At 42.5% G+C, this 18,684-nt stretch overlaps 1 protein-coding gene and 1 long non-coding RNA gene across 2 annotated transcripts in view; one reads left to right on the top strand and one right to left on the bottom strand.

Annotated features, from left to right (window-relative positions):
- eif4g3a (eukaryotic translation initiation factor 4 gamma, 3a) overlaps positions 1-18,522 on the bottom strand; it is a 35,314-nt gene extending 16,792 nt beyond the window's left edge. The window contains exons 1-6 of the mRNA XM_086086314.1: positions 17,876-18,522; positions 9,960-10,032; positions 7,436-7,603; positions 6,363-6,455; positions 5,056-5,088; positions 2,220-2,240 (exon numbers count right to left, since the gene is read on the bottom strand). Of these exons, the coding sequence (XP_085942440.1) occupies positions 2,220-2,240; positions 5,056-5,088; positions 6,363-6,455; positions 7,436-7,603; positions 9,960-10,032; positions 17,876-18,042 (555 nt within the window). The 5' untranslated portion in view covers positions 18,043-18,522. The remainder of the gene's footprint in view (positions 1-2,219; positions 2,241-5,055; positions 5,089-6,362; positions 6,456-7,435; positions 7,604-9,959; positions 10,033-17,875) is intronic.
- On the top strand, positions 423-9,462 carry LOC147167542 (uncharacterized). The gene is made up of 3 exons (XR_015096239.1): positions 423-451; positions 2,197-2,277; positions 8,755-9,462. It is a non-coding gene; the product is annotated as an uncharacterized LOC147167542 (long non-coding RNA).
- Positions 18,523-18,684: the final 162 nt, after the last annotated feature.

Raw genomic sequence — 18,684 nt, 5'->3', positions numbered from 1 at the left:
GCAAGCGCACAATAATGATGAAAAACTAAAATACACTTCAACGTGCACATCTTTATCCGCGACAAAATCTAACCAGTTCTTTCCATATTTCCTGGAATCACAAAATGTAGTTAAAGCACAGACCTGCTAGTTAACGAAATATCTAACACACTAACCAACCAACCACATGCTTTTAAGCTTGGCAGAGGTTCAAAAGCTGCAAGATTTCCAGATCCACTCAATAGCACAGATAAAATCAACAACCTAAAAAGACAAACAGCTCCACACCAGTAATGATTACACTAAATAAACAACAATTGTTGTTTAAAGACAGTACTTTACATTTGACTATAAAGGGAGCATGTACAGAAGGTTCCTTTTGTGACATCACAGAAAGCACTGTGCTTTGTGAAGCCGCCAATGAAGCAGTGTTGCAGTTTTTTGTTGTGGTCTAAAAGCCATCCAGCCCGCGGTAAGATGCCCATTTTACACTTGCACTAATTTCAATACTTGCTGTTGTAAAACAAAAACAAAAAAGAACTCTGCCTCTGTTTCATAAAAATCTTTGTGACCTGGAGCGCTTAGACTTCATTAATACCACTACTCAGCGTTTAACATTACACACCATTGTAAAGGCTCTTCAAGTGGCCTATTTGATTAGTTTACAGTTTATAAGTCGGCTTGATTGATTGTTGCAAAAAGAACTCTGCTGGCAGCGCAGAACTGCAACAAAGCAACCTTTTCATGTGGATGAGCATTTCCTGGGAAGAAAATTGATCCAAATTGTTTAAAATGATAATCAAACTGCGAAACTACAATATGATCTGCCTACATTAGATGGCATAGCGTATTTATCAGCATAATAAGTATAAAAAGTGGAAATTTTTGTCCAGTTGCCAGCTTGAATCTCTGACTCTGTCTCTGACTGTCTGCTGTTGAAGTGTCCTAGGCCAAGTCACTGAATCCCAAGTTGACACTAGGTCGGCATTGTAAATGGGGAACTGTTCTCAATGGTCTTATCCGTCCGGCTAAACAAAGAATTTGACAAATTTCCTCATGGAAAATATGGACTAAAAAAATTGGAATCTTAGGAATGTTGGACATTTTGAAGTTGGAATGATTTGAATTGGCTAATTTTAGGTGAATTTGTAAAACTTCTCAATTAGAGAATTTTCTCATGGAAAGTGTGACCTTAATGAAGTAGCAATGTTTTCAGTGAATATTTTAAAGTGAGAATGACATGAATCAGATGAGAAATTGTGAATTTGTCAAGTTGATAGAAAATTTAATTTCAAATCGCAACTGCCACCCGTGCCTGAAAAATGAAACTGCACACTTCCTTCTTCACGTACACAATGCGCACATGATGTCACATCCTCACTCTTGCAGGAGTATCCATTTTGAACAGCTAAGGTGTTAATCTACTACTAAGAAGATGTTCCAGTCTACTATTTATATAAAGGCTATTGTAAAGATATAATTGGCCAAATTAATACAGAGAGCAGCTAGAATATGAATAAATTTGTTACTGGTGCAAAATGTAGAATTACTGAATTTTTTTTGTTTTTTTATCCCAGACTGTCCTAATGGAGCTGAATGTTTTGACATTGGAAAGGTTTAAATTTGTTGAGAAAGGTGGAAGTATAAAAGCACTTCAGCATCTACATAATAAATTCAACTTCAATGGCTTTTCTTTTAAACTGCTCACTGGAAATCTGGGAAGTTGATCAGTAAAAAGATTATAATAAATCTCCTGGAAGTGTATCCATGCAAAAGGTATATAGGTTTTCTAGTTTGTCTTACTATCGAGGGAACACGATGTTAGTAAAACGTGCATATGTGCCTTGTTAATGCCACATGCTGTTTGTGCAAGCGTGCAAGCTGGTTAGGAGATGAGTCATGCACAAAGACAAAATGGCAAATGATGAATGGGCGTAAGTCAAACCGTTTTCTCTACAGCAGGGTTGGGGAACCTACAGCCAGCGGGCAAAACACAGCTCACAAATGTTTATCATGTCTAATTATAAACACGAGTTTCATCTCTGCATCAGGATTTGTTCCTAAATTTAGTGAGGCCCTCTGAATACTTCAAATGAGGACAAAAGGTTCCCCATCCCTGCTCTGTACAAATACAAAAGATGGCGCCAGGGGTCCATCACGTGAGGAGGGGACGGGAGAGTCTGTTGGGATGACCCTCCTCCTCATCATGCCATGCAGGTCTGCCGGTGCAAACGTGTTACCTGGATGGGCCTGAATCCTCCCTTGAGAGCAGGAAAGAGAGAAAAGCCAATTGCACTGGTGAGACCGCAGACGCTCATGCAGACACACACACACACACACACACACAGAGCACCCAATCATTTCTATCGAACCGACACGGACTACCACTGGGACGAAAGTACGAGTCTCACAATGAGCGTTGAGTGGGAGGGCGAGTGGAAAACGCTTACCGGGTACAGTCAAAATTTATTGGCTTGTCCGCGCGTACACACTACCATACAACCACACACAAGGACAAACAAACAGGCCCACACACCTGCAGACACACACGAAACAATGACACGTGAATACACACACGTGGTCAAAGACAGAGCCACAAACCAGCAGCAACACAACACAAAAAGACAAGCACACACAAACGGCCCCAAATCTTTAACCCCTCTCGCACACACGCAAAGATAAACACACATTCAAAAAGACAGACGAAAACCTTCAGCCACACACACAAAGACACAAACACAGCTACCCACTTTACACAAAACACAACGACTGAGCAACAAACCTAAAGCCACACACAAATTCACACATACACTCAATTCAAAATTGGTCACTTGGACCTGCAGTTAATCCAGCACTTAAATACTTACATTAAAAAATAAGAATTTTAGTTCAACGGCTTGAACCCAATTATTCTCTGCCGCTTTCTTAAGGAGCAACATTTGCTGCGTCACTTTCTCATCACTGCTTGCCTGCCATGCACACACGGCCACTCGCAAAGCGGTTCTGAACAAACACTTCAAATAACACTTGCCCAAAAAGTGGTCAAATGAATCTAATAATAGGTGCGAGTGAAGTGTCCCTCTTCTAATAATCACTCCAGTCAACATACAGACAAAACAATGTTTGAATCTGATGATGTAAATCAAGGCTCGGTTGGGTGTTGTTTTCTCCTCCAGGAGCCACAAGGGAGATGAGCCTATTATTATTATTGGCCACAATGTCTGCTAAGTGTAGTTACAGGATGGGGATGTGACTCACGGTAGCACCAAAATTAGAAAAGACAATCTGCAGTCCGATCACCCTCACTGTGAGACTCTGCGTAGCGGTGAACAGTCACAGAGGCTCAACAGGGTCCCAAAATTTTAATTTAGCAAAACCAGAGGTGGCCAGGGAATACCTCTCTGAAGTGTGTGTTTGTATGTGAGTGAGTGTGAGGAGCTCCTTTGTGTACTAGCATGTGTGTGTCTTTTTGTACGTCTTGCTTCAGGTTTGTGACTGTGTTTGTGTGCAAGTACAGCATATACTACCCTTTATTGGCAGCCGATTAAGATGTGTTCTTTAGCTTCAAATAAATTCATTTTAAATATGACCCAAAAGGAAAACAAATAAAACAAAATCCAACCTTTAATTTAAGTGCATTTATTCATCATATATATATATATATATATATAATTTTTTTTAAATCTCAAAATAAGAAAATTATGTATGCCACATTTATTAGCACCATGCTAATGCTTTATACAACCCCCTTCTGAAACAAAACAGCACCTAATCTTCTGTTATGTTTCACAAGATGGGAAAATACTGGAAGTGGGATCTTTGGGGTTGAGGTCTGGGGACCAAAAACTATGGGAGGAGCTTGACTCTGTGTCTGGTGAACCATTTCTACCAATTTAAGGATGAGGATGCTTCTGAATTCATTTTAAGGCTTTTAACACAACTTAACCAGGTGTGCCAATAATTATTTGTGCGTGTATACATTCAAGACAATTGTGTCACTTAAATCAAGCGGCGTAGATCCAACCGATATAATCTTGGGTCAAATACTCAGAATGCTGAGTGATCATTTCCACATGCTTTTATATTTTTGGGGATAGTGGGCACACAAACGTACTCGTCCACTAAAGTATGCAATTGAGCTCAAAAGAATACGGCATCTACACCAAATACATAACACTCTTGACCAAGTGAATGAATTTGCTCATGGCTGCACATGGAGTGTCTTACTCGGGGCACAATGGACGTTTCTCCATTGGAATAAAAAGCCTTAGTGTTCGGCTTCATCTGCTTTCCGACTCCACTTCCGTGGCGGCACAACAGAGCATAGCGCCAGTTAGTGACAGCCAGCGCATGCACTGTGCGTGTGTTCACACTAATGACACCAAACACCACACACTCATTGACCTCATACGACTTGTGAAAAAAAAAAAAAAAAAAAAAAAAAAAAAAGCACACCAGATGTTTAAGAAGTTAGTCAAAGTTTTGCATCTGGAGGAGTTGGTGGGTGCTAATGCTAAATGTATGATGACTCGGCAAGTTACAAAACAGGCCGTCGCTAATCGGACATGTTGGCATCCGCATTGTGGCTACACGGCTAGACATGACCACAAGTACAGCCTTAGAATCCAATGACATTGGATCACAGGAGTCAAATGTCAGGATCACCATACTGCAGTTGAAATTAGTACATGCTTTGTGTGCCCCGTAAATAACATGTTAAAGTGTGGACTGGTCTTCTCTTGGATGCAGTATACAGTGGTGCCTTGAGATATGAGTTTAATTATTTCCATAATTAACCTTGCAACTCAAAACAAGTGCCTCTCAAATCATCTTTTCTTACTGAGACGAATGGAAATGCCATTAATTCGCTCCACAAAAAAAGACAACTAATGTTATGTGAATTTAAATTGGGGAAAACAGCACACGTCATAATATTGTATGTCATAAAAATATATAGTAATATAGTAAATCAGTTGTATGTGAATTGAAGGTCCCACTTTATCATCAGTTGAACAGTAAGTAGCCAAGCTTTCGAATCAACATATCAAGGAGGAACATGATGGTCGTAGTATGTACCTGATGGTGGGTCGGTCGTGGGCCCGTCGCAAACTGATTGGAGGGAGGACGTTTGAAGCAGTGGTGGCAAAGCAGGCAGAGGGAAGAGCACAAGAGACACAGAGATGAGCAGTGTGGCAGACAGTAAAGAGCGACCAAGCTGCAGGAGTGCGCGATGCAGCAACATTGCCTTAATCAAATTGACAAAGCAGGGCTTGAACATTACACCACAGGGGGTCCTCAATTTATGACCATTGATCTATGATGAATTATGATCCATTCTTGCGGCGACAATAACCCAGAACCAAAATGCACACTTTGGAATGAGCTGTAGTCACTAACCTGCGCGAATGCTGTGTGTGGTCATATTCAAAGTCATAATTACAGTTTCAGAATGAAAGATACTTCTAGGTTATAAATAAAATAAGCAAATGAACAACAATAAGTACGGAAGTTAACAAGAGTGTGCCTCCCTTTTACCAGCATCGAAGTATTCTACACTGCTGATACACAAAACTAATTCATGGTGTGCTTTTTGTAACCTTACAGCGTTGTGAACTGAGACTGCAGACCTCTCGATTTCCACCAAAAAGTGCTTGACAGGGTTCTTCCGCAGCACTCTGTGTGAAAGGCGCAGTCTGATTAAAAGCCTGATCGATTGTTAGGGCTCTGCTCTGTCAATTTGTGTGAAAGAGTTTAGGGAGGGGCGGGCTGTAATATTTTTTCTATTAATTTAAAAGTGTGGGTGTTTAAAAAAAAAAGACTTAAAATGATTTCTTAATTTGCTTATTCGTGTACCCAATCAAATAACTGGTTAACTGATATAATAGACACACTCATTAGGGGTCGTGGGTGAGCTGCAGCCTATCCCAGCTAAGTTTGGGCCCTAGACTGGTCGTTAGCCAATCACAGGACATCGATGCCCAAAACCCTTCACACTCACATTCACACCAATAGACCGGTGGATCAATATGGATCAATGACACTGATCATGCATGATTTTTAGGTAAGGGATGAAGCCAAAACACGTGGTGAAAACCCCAAGCAACGGGAGAATATAATGAAGGCTCGAGACCGGTTTCAAACCAGCAACCTCTGAACCACCATTCCTTCAATCAATCTACTGAACCGCTTAAACCAATCACAAAAAAAAAAGGGCAATTTTTTAAATCTATAATATTTAACGTGTAAATTTTTACTTTTTGACCTAATTATGATATGACCTGGCCCATCTGCGTGTTTTAAAATCCCGACCACTGGGCTGGAGAAACACTAACTGTCACAGTTACCGGTGGTGGAGGAGACATGGGGCCTGGGGTGACACTCACCGGGCGACTCTGTGGCTGTGCATTCATTGGCTGCGTCTGAGGAGAATACACTAGAGGGGCGGAGACAGCATTCTGCCCAGGGTTGTACGGAGACTGTCAAGAGTGGAGATAACAAGATGTAGAGGTCAGGTGTAAGTCAATTGAGGAGCGCACACTTCATCGGCCACAGTATTATGGACAGCACATCTTGCTATCAAGTCAGCTGGTAGTATTCGCATGCTGCTGCAGTAAATGTTATTAAACTGGGGTTGACGTCTTGTACAAAGTGGCACCTTGAAGGTCCAAGTCTTGCAGTGTGCATTCTTGCTCATCAGAGCCATGTGGAGGTTAGTTTATCTCCTTTTCTCCAAACTACCGTCAGTATGGTTGTGCCCATTTAAGAGTGTGCTGGCTGAGTGTGCTATTTTTAGCACGTTAAGACCAGAGCTGCTCCCAGGGCACAGTGGGCGACCAAACTGCCAACACCGAAGATTCCTATGATGCTCTCACATATTTCCAGGGAATACATGGCACGGTTGTATCTAAATTGGCCTCAAGTGCAGTTGAACTGGCGTTGCGTTTTTGTCCATCACATTTATATGATATGCAAACAAGCCGCCTCAAAACACCCAACATGCATTTAAACTAAGACAGTAACGATGCAGTATTGAAACCGAAAACCACCGGATTCACTAACATACGCACAGTGGTGAGAAGAAAATTGGCCGGTGTGCACACGTGTCACGAATGTTACGAGGATTTTGCATACTGTACAGTTAAGTTTCCTAAACGCTATATAATGAAAGGACTGTTTTGAAAATACACAGATAATTTTGCATTAATTCATAGGCCAACGGCTAATTTACCCACACATTTTTTTTTTACCTCAGCAACCACTGGAAATTCATTATTTTAGGAATAGATTACCATAACTAGTTCTCATCATATTTTAATTTTAACTCATGCTAATTTTACGCCTGTGTTAAGATTAAGAAGAAAATAAATATGTACTTAACACATTAAAGCAGACATTTGGAAATCACAAACATGAGTACGCAGAGAGGATGAAGGCGGCGTATGTCACACAAACTTACCCCTCCGCCCGTCTCCCAGACCTTAGGATAGCGATACGTGGGAGCTGTGGGTACGGATACCTGAGTGAGCGCCGGGGAGTGGGCATGGCCGGGCGGGGTGCCTGCCAAGCTCGGGTGTCCCTTTGTGATGTCGTGAGGGCTGTAAGGGGGGCCGCCGTGCCTGGAGAGCTGGAGGAAGGGAAAACCGTATGGTTAACGTTCAATCAGTGCTGCTAACACGCAACGCGCAAATGCTGGCAGGGTTGCACGGTTTGACACTTGTCCCGCCATGTTGTGGTGAAAGCGACTCGCTGTCTGACGCTGGTGCTTAAGTCATGCATTAATTCAAAGGCTGGATTTACACTACATGGGTTGGACAGAGGCCTCTTCCAAATGTGGATACAAATCTGATACATATTGGATACATGACAAATTAATGTGAGTGCATATCGGATATACCTCATTAGGCTGTGCAATTAATGGAAATTCAATTACAATTAGCGCACTTCACACTTACAAAATGAGCATAATCGTAAAAAAAAAAAACTGATAATTTTTTAGTTGTTTAAATGTATACATTTACACATTTTCATTTTAAAATAACTGATTGGATCAATCTTGTTTCATAATTATAGTGTTTCAAAGAATCCCTTTTGTCCTAATGTTTTTTACATTTAAACATTTTGTTTTGTGCCAAAATATAAAATCATGAATTCAATTATTACCAAAAATAATCGTGATTAATATTTTCTTCATAAATCGACCAGCCCTATACCTCAATAATGCAAGTTTGACGTTATTGAAAGAAAGTGAACCCCAACCATAATCATAATTTTTAGTAATAATCTTTTATGGGGTTTTACAATTTACAGTGTCCGAATTTAGAGTGAAGCAACTTCAACGTAAACCACGTTATGCTGCAACATACAGATAGCATTGCGGTCCACTGGAAGACAAAGCAAAATGAACAGAAAGGTTATGACCTTCAATGTATTATTGTTGCACCATGTTTTGCCGTTTTAATATTCATTGTTCCCAAAAGAGCGGAGTGAATAAATGTCAGCGAGTCTTGTTTGAAGGTTTATAATCACCCAAAGATCTATGCTAATTCCCCTTTGCCAGTTTATGACATTTCACATTGTATGTTTTATTATACAGTGGATTCAGATGAAATGATATTGTTTGATCCAACATTTTGGTGTTCAAAAATGTACAATGTTGAATTATTTTTTGTTTTATGTCTCTTTTTAAAGTAAACTATTGATTTGTCGTCAGAGTACGTTCAAGGTTGTTACGTTCGCTAAACGTTCGCAAACATTTGCCCCTCTGTGGGATAACAGGCGCGCAGTGTAAATCCAGCCTAATCATCTGATGGCGGCATGCTGTGTGAAAGTGCCCACTGCGTTCACTTCAGAACGACGGCGTGGCAGAAAAGGTCTTGCCCGTTGCAGCTGGCACCATTCTCACCACTCTGACACACGGCAGAATGAGCGCAGACACTGCAGGAAGGCAACAAGAAGCCCGTGTGTCTCAACAAAACTCTTCTCTTAAAAGAGCCTTTTTCCTCTCGACAACGGCAACATTCAGCTCATCGGGAGCAATGCGACGCGGCAGCGGGCGCCAGGACCCGGCGTGCAGTGGCCATAGTTTGTGCACGTCTCTCCAGCTCCTTTGTGTGGCCCGCTTCCCTCACATGACCCAGGATAAAGCAACTAATCTCGCTGCCGTTGCCAGGGGAGGAGCCTGCTCTGGTGGGCAACTGAACTGATTCGGAGGACATATGGAGTGATGGTATGGGGGAGGGGCGGCTGTATAGGATCTGTGACATGAAGGGAACATTCGTTCCTCACATGCACAACTAACACTTCACACCACGGGGGCCCGCTTTCATTGACGAATCTTACAGTGATTATACAGCGTGCCCTGCGAACTGATCACTTCCACCTTAGCCAAAAGCACATTTGGTTTGAAGAAGCAGGATAACTTGGGATTGAATTGTTGGAATTTGGTGAGCAATGCCCATCTGCCAATAAAGGGTTACATACTCAGGCGCATATTTGTATTCGACTTGAATGATTACTGGTAGACGACATATTACAGTGGTTTCTAACAAATACTCGGAGGGACCTGCTGTTGGCCACAACCCACTCCAAAACGCTCAAACTGGCCAACTCGACTCCTGATGTCACTTGAGAAAGTTATTATTAGGGCTGGATATGAGGTCTTTCATAAATGTAAGAAAATACAAATAATAATATAATAATTTTATGAATAATATCAGGCTTGCAAAGGAAAATCGATTCGATATTTTTAAACACAGCCCTAGTAATTATGCATTCGAAAACCAGTCTATTTCTTTTTATTCGCTATTATTATGTTTCACTAGGTTTTTATACAATAAGATGCAATTTTTCTGGCTGGAACAGATCAACAGAATTTCAATTAATTTCAGTGGGGAAAATTGTGAGTACTGTGCACCTTGTGTGTGTATGTGCCCAGGCCGGCGTGTGTTAGTGCGTGTGCATGCGTGTGCGTGTGTACTCACGCTGTAGACGGCAGCAACTCCAGGCTGTGTGGAGAAGATTCTGTCATCCAGTGATTGTGGAACCCGAGGAATTCTGCAAAGGATCATTTTAAGGAAAACCGGCACTGTGATAAATGGATCCGCTGACTTTTTCGGGTCGTTTATTTCAAGAGCGAGAGTAATAAAAAAAATTCACTGATACGGTTACACTAGGACATTTGGTACACTAAGAGGTGGAAAACAATGGAATTATTGTGTCAACCATGTTATAAAGCACATTTATTTCCAAAAGGGATTTCCTCAAAGTTTAACAGCTTGCTGGCTTTCATTTCAAGGATTTCCAAGTGCCCCTCCCCATTAAACAAGCCCCTCTAAAAGAGTACACTATGTACCATTTCCCATTTTAGAGTGTTATAGGGACGTGAAGTCGATTTTTTGCTTTGGGAAAGAAAGAGCAAGACGACGGCTTATCCTGGACAAAGGCAACGGTAGAATATAACTACCGGTAAATGGTAAAACACAAAATGTCCTGTCTTGGCTTGTTAAAACCTTCGCAGGATCTTCTTGAACGTAAGCCAAGGAGCAGCGTTTTGAATGGGCTGCTGAATGGTGAAGCGGAGAGCCACTTAGCGAGGCGTCACAGATGACCAAAAGAGGGAGCGCCTAACATCCGCACATGACAGGGTTTGGCTGCTTGACTGTGTCACACTCGCAAACCACTGGTCACATGGTTTAGGGGAAACCGAGCGTCTGGCTGTCTCCCTCCTTGCCCAGAGTCACGCCTCCCCTATTCTCCCGAGCCAGCGTTCTTCAGGCCGCTCTTGGCCCCCTGCCAAGTCTGCTAATCATACTGACTACGCGAGGAGGCGAATGAAAATAAAGAGTCTTTCGGGCAAAAAAGAAAAGAAAATCTGTGCTGAAGTGACTTGAGTCTTTTGTGTGCTCAGGCATCTGGACTATTGTTGCTACTACTACTACTACTACAACCACTACTACCAATTTCTTGCCCTGCTTTACACACCATCTGGATTTTGGTCTGTTTTACTGCTACTTCACCTCTCCTGCTCAGACAGGTAGAGATAGATGTTCAAAGTTAGGCTATTGCTGTGGAGGATTCTGCATCAATCTCCCGGCACAGGTCACGAGGTGAAACACTTCATCTACATGCGGTGCTTGATTTCAATTTTTCACAAACATGTCGCATATTAGCAATTTTTTTATTATTTTGAATTAAGGTGCAGTACAAACAAAGCCTTTGTAGTCTCTCCACATAACTGTGAGGAATCCGGCATCATCTCTTCTCAATGACGCAGGCTGCCTGGAACTCTCAGACGAAGATTCGAGAGAGGATGGCACAGGAAGTGAGCAGACACGTCCCAGGTGGTGCAAACACTCTCCCTGTCGGCCTACTCCCCTCTCACTTATTCTTTCCCAAACACACACACACACACACACATAAAAGTGGCACTAACAAAGCTTTCACTGCAAGCTGCAGCTGAGACCACCCTCTTTCACTGCAGTACGAACAATAGGTGCTAGCTTTGTGGATTCAAGCCTCGCAAACCAAAATCTGGGAACTGTTAATTGTGCTCTTCTAAAAAAAAAAAAAAAGGGGGGGGGGGGATATTTTAACCCTATACTGTTTCTATTTCAAGAATGGGTATTATTATTATTAGATATTATTATGTCTTGTGTACATTTATGGAGGAACTTTGGCTTTCACTGCATAGCTACAACCAACAGATGGCACAAAAAAAATTCAAGCCCAACTTGTTTGCTACTTAACGGGCTGACAGAAAAATAAACTTGAGCCCCACATATTCGCGGTTCGGTGCCCACAGCCCACAGATTTGTATAGTATTTGCAATTTTTTTCCCTTCAATATTTTTCTGTATTAGGGGTTTGGGGCGTTCAATCCAGAGGTCGACCGCATAGGAATCTATAAACGAGAAAGACAAATCTGTCAAAGATCACCAGAAGTCATTAGAATTCACCTTATGTCCAGAATAGGGGCCTGTACAAAATGCCACGTCAGTCAGGCCAATAACTGGCGAGGCCTTTAAAAAATGTCAAAGTTTGAGTAGCACAAAAGGCATCGCCAACAGTTGTCCCCCCGACCCCCCCCCCCTCGGTGACCCAAACGTAGTCCTGATACGTTCATCAAATACGGCGGTGTTCGTAATGCTCTATAATTCAAGGTGAGTAGCGAAAGTTATCTAAATTTGTGATACACCATTGAGTAACATGTTGGTATGAAAGTATGCTACTTTTTTATTTTATTTATACAACCCCTAGGTACTGCTTAGGCATCTGGTAAATATTGAAAACAATGTTTTTCAGTTATTTAGCCTATTGTATAATCCCCCCTCGATTTGGGATATAATAAAAAGTGAAAGTTTTGTGATATTCACAAGATTTTTGATACTATTTTTCCCCAGAGATGTATAGTGACAGAACAAATAAATGCTCTCCACTAGACCTGCGTATCATTCATTTCCCTTCACTTTGTCAAGTCTGTATCAAAGGAGCATCTCCAAATGCACCAAAAGTTCTAAATACAGTGCCAACTTTATTGTGCAAGCCTGCAAGCACAGTTTGAGAGCACACCACATACATATTGTTCTCATTTGGAGCACATCCGACGCAACAGCAAACAAAAAACAAACAAAACAAAAAAACGATGACAAATCTGTCAGAATGGATGACTATGTCATCTGCTTCCGATCAAGCCTGTCCGGGAAATGAAGGGTTCGTCAGGTGGCACCATGGAAAAAGAAGATGGCTCAAAACGGCAGCCAGGAAACCATCATCAACAAGTTCATGGTTCATCTCAAAAAGCACTTGGAGTATCAAACCTCACCAACATGACGCCTAACCAGCACAAGTATAATCATCATCATTTAAAAGAAAAAAAAGACATCCGGAATACATGACAGACGCAAACAATAGAGACTAGCGAGCATGCCTTCTGACATCAGGCAGGAAGTTGTCTTTAACCGCGGGTGCGCCCTCTCTGGAATACGCCGTCCTGAATGCTGGCTCATAACAGCTCAGCAGTTTATTTATAACTTCCCACCATGAGCACACGAACGTGAGGACGTTTTCACAGGCAGGCCACACGCACGCACACACACCTGCCCTTAAGTGCAGTGTTGTGTCAATGCGCAGCTTGTCCATACAACATAGCTGGAGCTGGGCGGCCTCATACCTGAATGTGACGGCATGTCTGGCGGGTGGTGTGATCCACTAGAGCAGAGTTAACTACTGCTACTGCACAGCTCCAGTGACAAAAGCAGAGTCAGCCATGGCCAACTAAATAACCACTAGATAACGTTTAGTATTTAGATTATGCTATTTTGTCACTGCCCAATGGTGATAGTTTAAATGCAATTTTAAAGTCTGTACATATGGATGGTTTTCCGTCAGTGTAAACACGGTCATATGGGACGTTTTACTTAATGTATTGATGGTCAAAATATATGATATACAGTACATATGAATATGAATTTGTCACCTGGACTCGCTGTTTAAAGCCATCTATCATCTTAGTAGCCTGGGAAAAAGCTGTCAGTTTCTCAGCTGGGCCTGGAGCGGAGTGAGGTGAGTTGGAATGAAATAAGAAGAGGGGGCTGGGAGAGCAGGAGGGGGTCCCGAGCAAGGCTGGCTGACCTGGGCCTTTGTTGGCAGATGGTGGGAAGCGCCACCTTGGCCTCTCGCGCTGAATGCTAAGCAGCGCCGCCATTGTCAGAGCTTGCGCGGCAGCAGGCGCATGCGCCGGGCGTTCCTCTGGCAACCAGGAACAGGAACACCAACTACAGTAGATATACACCATCTGTATGTCATCCCGCGAGAGTATGCATGATGCAAAATCTATATGCCGTGAGAGATGAGAAAAAGGATGTCAACCTAGTGCAAAAATGGGCGTTGCCATTGATGTTTTATTTTACCATTAAATCAAAACTGTCCAGTATGCATTTACGCTAACACGAGACGAGAGTTGTGCGATACACCAATTTATAGCGTAGTTATTAGGGACGGGCGAGTGCTGATGCCGAGTCTGGGTATCGGGCCGATACTGGCCTTACCTATGTATCGAGTATCGCTCACTACAGCGGCTGATACAAGCCATCGATAACAAGGCATCCTCTTGTGGCCGTTTTACTATCAAACATGCGTGGCTGACAGAATGTTTTTCTATGTGAACTGTGACCATGTCCATCCTCATTTTGCACATTAAGATGCAATTTCTAAAGGTTAATGTATGTTTAGCAGGTTTATTTTAATGCTTAAGAGTGCATTGTTAGTGTGCTGCTAGCTATCCAATTTGGCTGGTTTGATTACTTTATTACGGTTTAGAACATTTTCTTACCGACTGGAATTTTTTTTTAATGCTTCAGTGTATTTATAAGGTCATGATGAAGAAATGATAAGAACAGTTAGGTAACTGCAATGTCGATACTAGATAATGTAACGCTGTTGGTTTGAAGAGGAATGTTTTTGTAAAAGGCATATCAGATCAATGACACAGGTGTATCAGAAAATCAGCAGTCATAGGACCGGTCGGATGACGCAACACAAACGGTTTCAAGGTGTAAATTACTGCAGCGGAAATCTCAACAAGCCATATATTTGAATTCATTCCACTTTCATAAAACACACTATAAAGCTTTAGAGTTCTATACCTCAATGATTAACATTTACAGCCATACAGTGGAAATTAGGTGAAACAAATTCAACAGTCGGGAGAGTCAAACAAGGACATTGCACAGTTAGCAGAGACAACCAATCTCTGTATTCTGCTAAATGTAACCATCACAGTGCACTTAAGGCCAATGCTGGCTTACAAATAAGTAGTCAACACTACAACAACAACCAAGTGACAGCAAGATGTTTTCGCCTGTGTGCTTTTGATAAAAGGTGCAAAATGATCCCTGCCGACACACAATTGCAGAAATGTAATATGCATGCCAAGCCACTAGTTGGCGATGATGATCCTGTGCACTGAATTTGGCCAACTCAACCGTTTTCAGTAGGGTAACAAGATGGCATCCATGTCATGTGACCAGCAGTTGACCAATCCCGCTATGACTGGTCACGCTGCGATTGGTCAACTGCTGGTCACATGACAAATGGACGCCATCTTGTTACCCTGCTTGGCCAAACTCAACTCTATATACAGCTCTGTGAGCACTGTCAGGCAATCGTAACAAACATAGTTTTTCAATGTCTTTCATTGTTCAGTATAAGTATTACAAACCTTATATATTAGTTGTGTAGTGAACAAAAGTACACCAAGTGCAACTACAATAACTGTGGTCCACCCTTACTCTGCTGACGCTTCTGATTTGGCCCAAAAAAAAAAAAAAGTTTTATTGTTGTTTTTTAAACACTGTTCTTTTTGACTGTGGGGATGAAAGACTACACCTCCCCCCCTTTTTTGTGTAAACATGCATGTTGAGTTGACCTCAACATGCATGTGCATGTTCTCGGCGTCTGCGATTTCAGGCAAGGCTTGTCGTGTAAACCAGTGGTACCCAACCACTGGCCATTTGGTACCAGGACGTACAGAGAAACAGACAAAGATAAACATGTTTTTAGCTAAGCCGATGTCAGCCCCCCACAACCCCCGCACTCCGTTGATTAACTTCCAAAGGGCAATAAACTATATGTAGAGCTGTGTGATTGATTATATGACTGGGAATCGTGGTTTACTCGTTTAGGCGTGGCATAAATGTCGCCAATCAGTCGACCTTTTCCTGCTCTATTTTAAACAGAAAGGAATAGTAAGAAGTAAGCAATGACTCAACGTGCTATCTGATACGTGTCGGATATTTGCTCATGCGATTGAGATGTAAACGTACAGATCGGATATGCTCGTACACGCAAGGGGCATTGAGATACAGCAAGCGGTGATGTACACGGGGTCCTCGGTTTTCGACAGGTGCGTTCCTACTGTGGTGAATCTGTTGCCCAAATTTGTAAACTGTATTGTGCTGTAGTCTATCACTAACCTACGGTGAAGCACTGTGCGCCATTCGTAAACCTCAAAATGTCACATGGTTTCATGTAGTCAGATTTGAGTCACTTGAAATGTAAATGTAAATAGAAAGTCCCCTCAAAAAATTTATTTAATGTCATTAATTCTGAATTGGACATTTGGACCTGCAGCGTAGATCAGCAGACAACCATCTTTGGGCCACTGACTGGGCAGAGATGGCAGTGGCCACCGTCTCACACTGACACCTTGCTGGAACTGTAATAGGAGATGACATAAGTGCAGCGACTCACTCCACTCTAAAGTAGGCTAGCATGTCCTCGGTGTGAATACCTCCCAACAACACAGGTGAAGGTATTCAGGCCAGTGGTGGCATGTGATAATGACATTTGGCATCGCACCATGCGCCGGACGTTAATACTTGACAGGCGCCGGAGCCATTTAGTAAAACAATGACTAAATGACCCAGCAACATGTTACGGTGTCTTTTGATATATTGGTTGGTACTTAAGAAAGTGTTCTTAAACCACAATTTATAGGCAATGAATTATGTTGTATCATTTTCAAAATGTGCATATCTACGAACGTAAAAACTAAATTAAACCAAGTACTCATCCCTAACTTAGCTTTGGTCATTTAAAAGCTCATATACCGCATGTGCCGGGCGGAATCCAAATCCACGCACCTCCAAAGCTAGCATTTTCCAGGAGACCCCCAAAAAGGCATATTTGTTCATTCATTCACATTGCGTCATCAAAGAGAGACAAACATTTTCAACACTTTAGGTTGGTCACAATTTTGAAAACTGGCTTACATATGAGGACAGACTAATAGATTTATGGTAATATTCTGCTTTTCATCTTCCTTTTTGGACATTTTTAAGTAATTTTAAAAAACGTATTCATCGATTGTTCGTCTCTCTTTTTCTGACAACTTAAAAATTAGGATTCTGAAATTTTTGTAATATTTAATTACTCTTGACCCCTGATATATGCAAATGACTATTCAAAATGTGAAAACGACAGAAAATGTTATCTGTGATCAGCATTGCACTAGTTTGGTTATTTTAAAACAGAAATTGTACCACCAAAGTTACTTGTATATATTTTTTTCTTCTGCCAAAAAAGTCAGACGATTTCCAGGTAAATGATAAATATTGTTTATTTTCTAGCCAAGATCGTCTGAATTTGCAGTAAACAAACATTGCACCTTACACTTTTGGCTGGAAAGGGATGTAGTCGTAAAATGATCAAGTATTGTTCAAGTCGTCCACGAGTTTATTGACGATAAATAAAGCACATTTACGACATACTTCACCGAAATGTGATTGCCAGAATTGTACCACCTCGGTCTCAATTTGAGCCATAATATTTTAACCCAAAGCTTTATAGGACGCTTGACTTTAGGGCTTATCGAGCTGACCACTGACAGGCCTGTCAGGGTGCAACTCCTTTCATCTCGTTCAACAACGGCAGGGGAGGTGTTACAATCACCCACTCCCCAAAACCGGGCCTTATTCTGGGGCTAACATTAGCACACTTCTGGAGCGATGCGGTTAGCCACCGCATATAAGCGAACAAAGCCGGCCGGTAACCGGTGTCAAGAGCCATGAAAGCCCGTCTCTAACCAACAATGTCAGCCCGCTTGGACACTTTAACACAATCAAAATACGCACTACTGGTGGAGTTTTAGTTTGACTTTGGCGTTGCGCGGGGGGCAAAAGTCCCCCCCAAAACAAACATAATCCCGGCAGGTAGCGTTCGAAAACCGGCTAGCTAGGTTAGCACATTTAGCATCCTAGCTAATTGTCTCCCTCCCCTCCCACAACCACCATCACATTCAGCCTCCACTATCATGAAGAAAAGTCGAACACCTGGTCCATAAACAAAGGGGGCGTTAATGAACCACCATATGAATGTTACCGTGCGGGTCAAAAGGATACTGAGTTGGCGGTACAGCTCCGGGCAGGGGGACTGCTGGGGCTCCCGGCGGCAGTGACACGGAGGTCAGGGTAGCCCGCAGTTGGATCGACGGAGAGGGTCCGCTTCCAGGTCCACTTGCTGCGACGGCGGCGGCGGGTTTGGGGACTACTTTCGGTGGTAAACTCATTGTAAAAAAATAAAAATAAAATAAAAAAAGAACTAAAACATTAAAAACAAAATAGCGCAACAAATAGAGAAACGACCGTCGCTTTAGCACGCACACATGGAGTCAAGGCAGGCCCCAAGCCCCCCGAGAGAACCGGGATAACGAAGCCCAAATAGCGACACGAATCTTTCCTTTTTTTCATGGAAAGTCGCTGCCCGGATCAGCGGTGCTCTTCATGGGGACGGTGGGGAGCTTAGCCTCCCTAGCCAGTCCGGAGCCTATGCGGATTCCCGGCCCCCCTACCGGTTTCGCTTCTTTTCCACGACAGGGGGGGGGAAAAGAAAGGGGAAAAAAGATAAACCACACGGTCTTCAACCTCCCGCGCGGGAAGATTAGTTGTGCTGCTCGTCAAGTGTGTTTTCTCTCATTTTTTGCCCTCACATACGTGAGAGAGTCGGCCAACATGGCGCAGCTGCTTCTCCAGCCGTCCGGGTAGGACAGATGATTCGGCAATTCTCGGCCAATTACGGAATCGCTCGGCTAATCAACCGAGCGACGACCGGCTTCCGCTGTCGCACCGCAACACACAAATACACGTTCTTTTGGGCATTCATTTTCTCGAATAAAACATTTACGCATTAAATAATATGACGAACTCGCCAC

This window comes from Leptonotus elevatus, chromosome 10, assembly GCF_054856555.1.
Source record: "Leptonotus elevatus isolate MCC_2025b chromosome 10, RoL_Lele_1.0, whole genome shotgun sequence".
NCBI classification, from domain to species: Eukaryota; Metazoa; Chordata; class Actinopteri; order Syngnathiformes; family Syngnathidae; genus Leptonotus; species Leptonotus elevatus.
The sequence above is the reverse complement of the archived record's forward strand: the minus strand, read 5'-3'. Positions and strand labels throughout refer to the sequence as shown.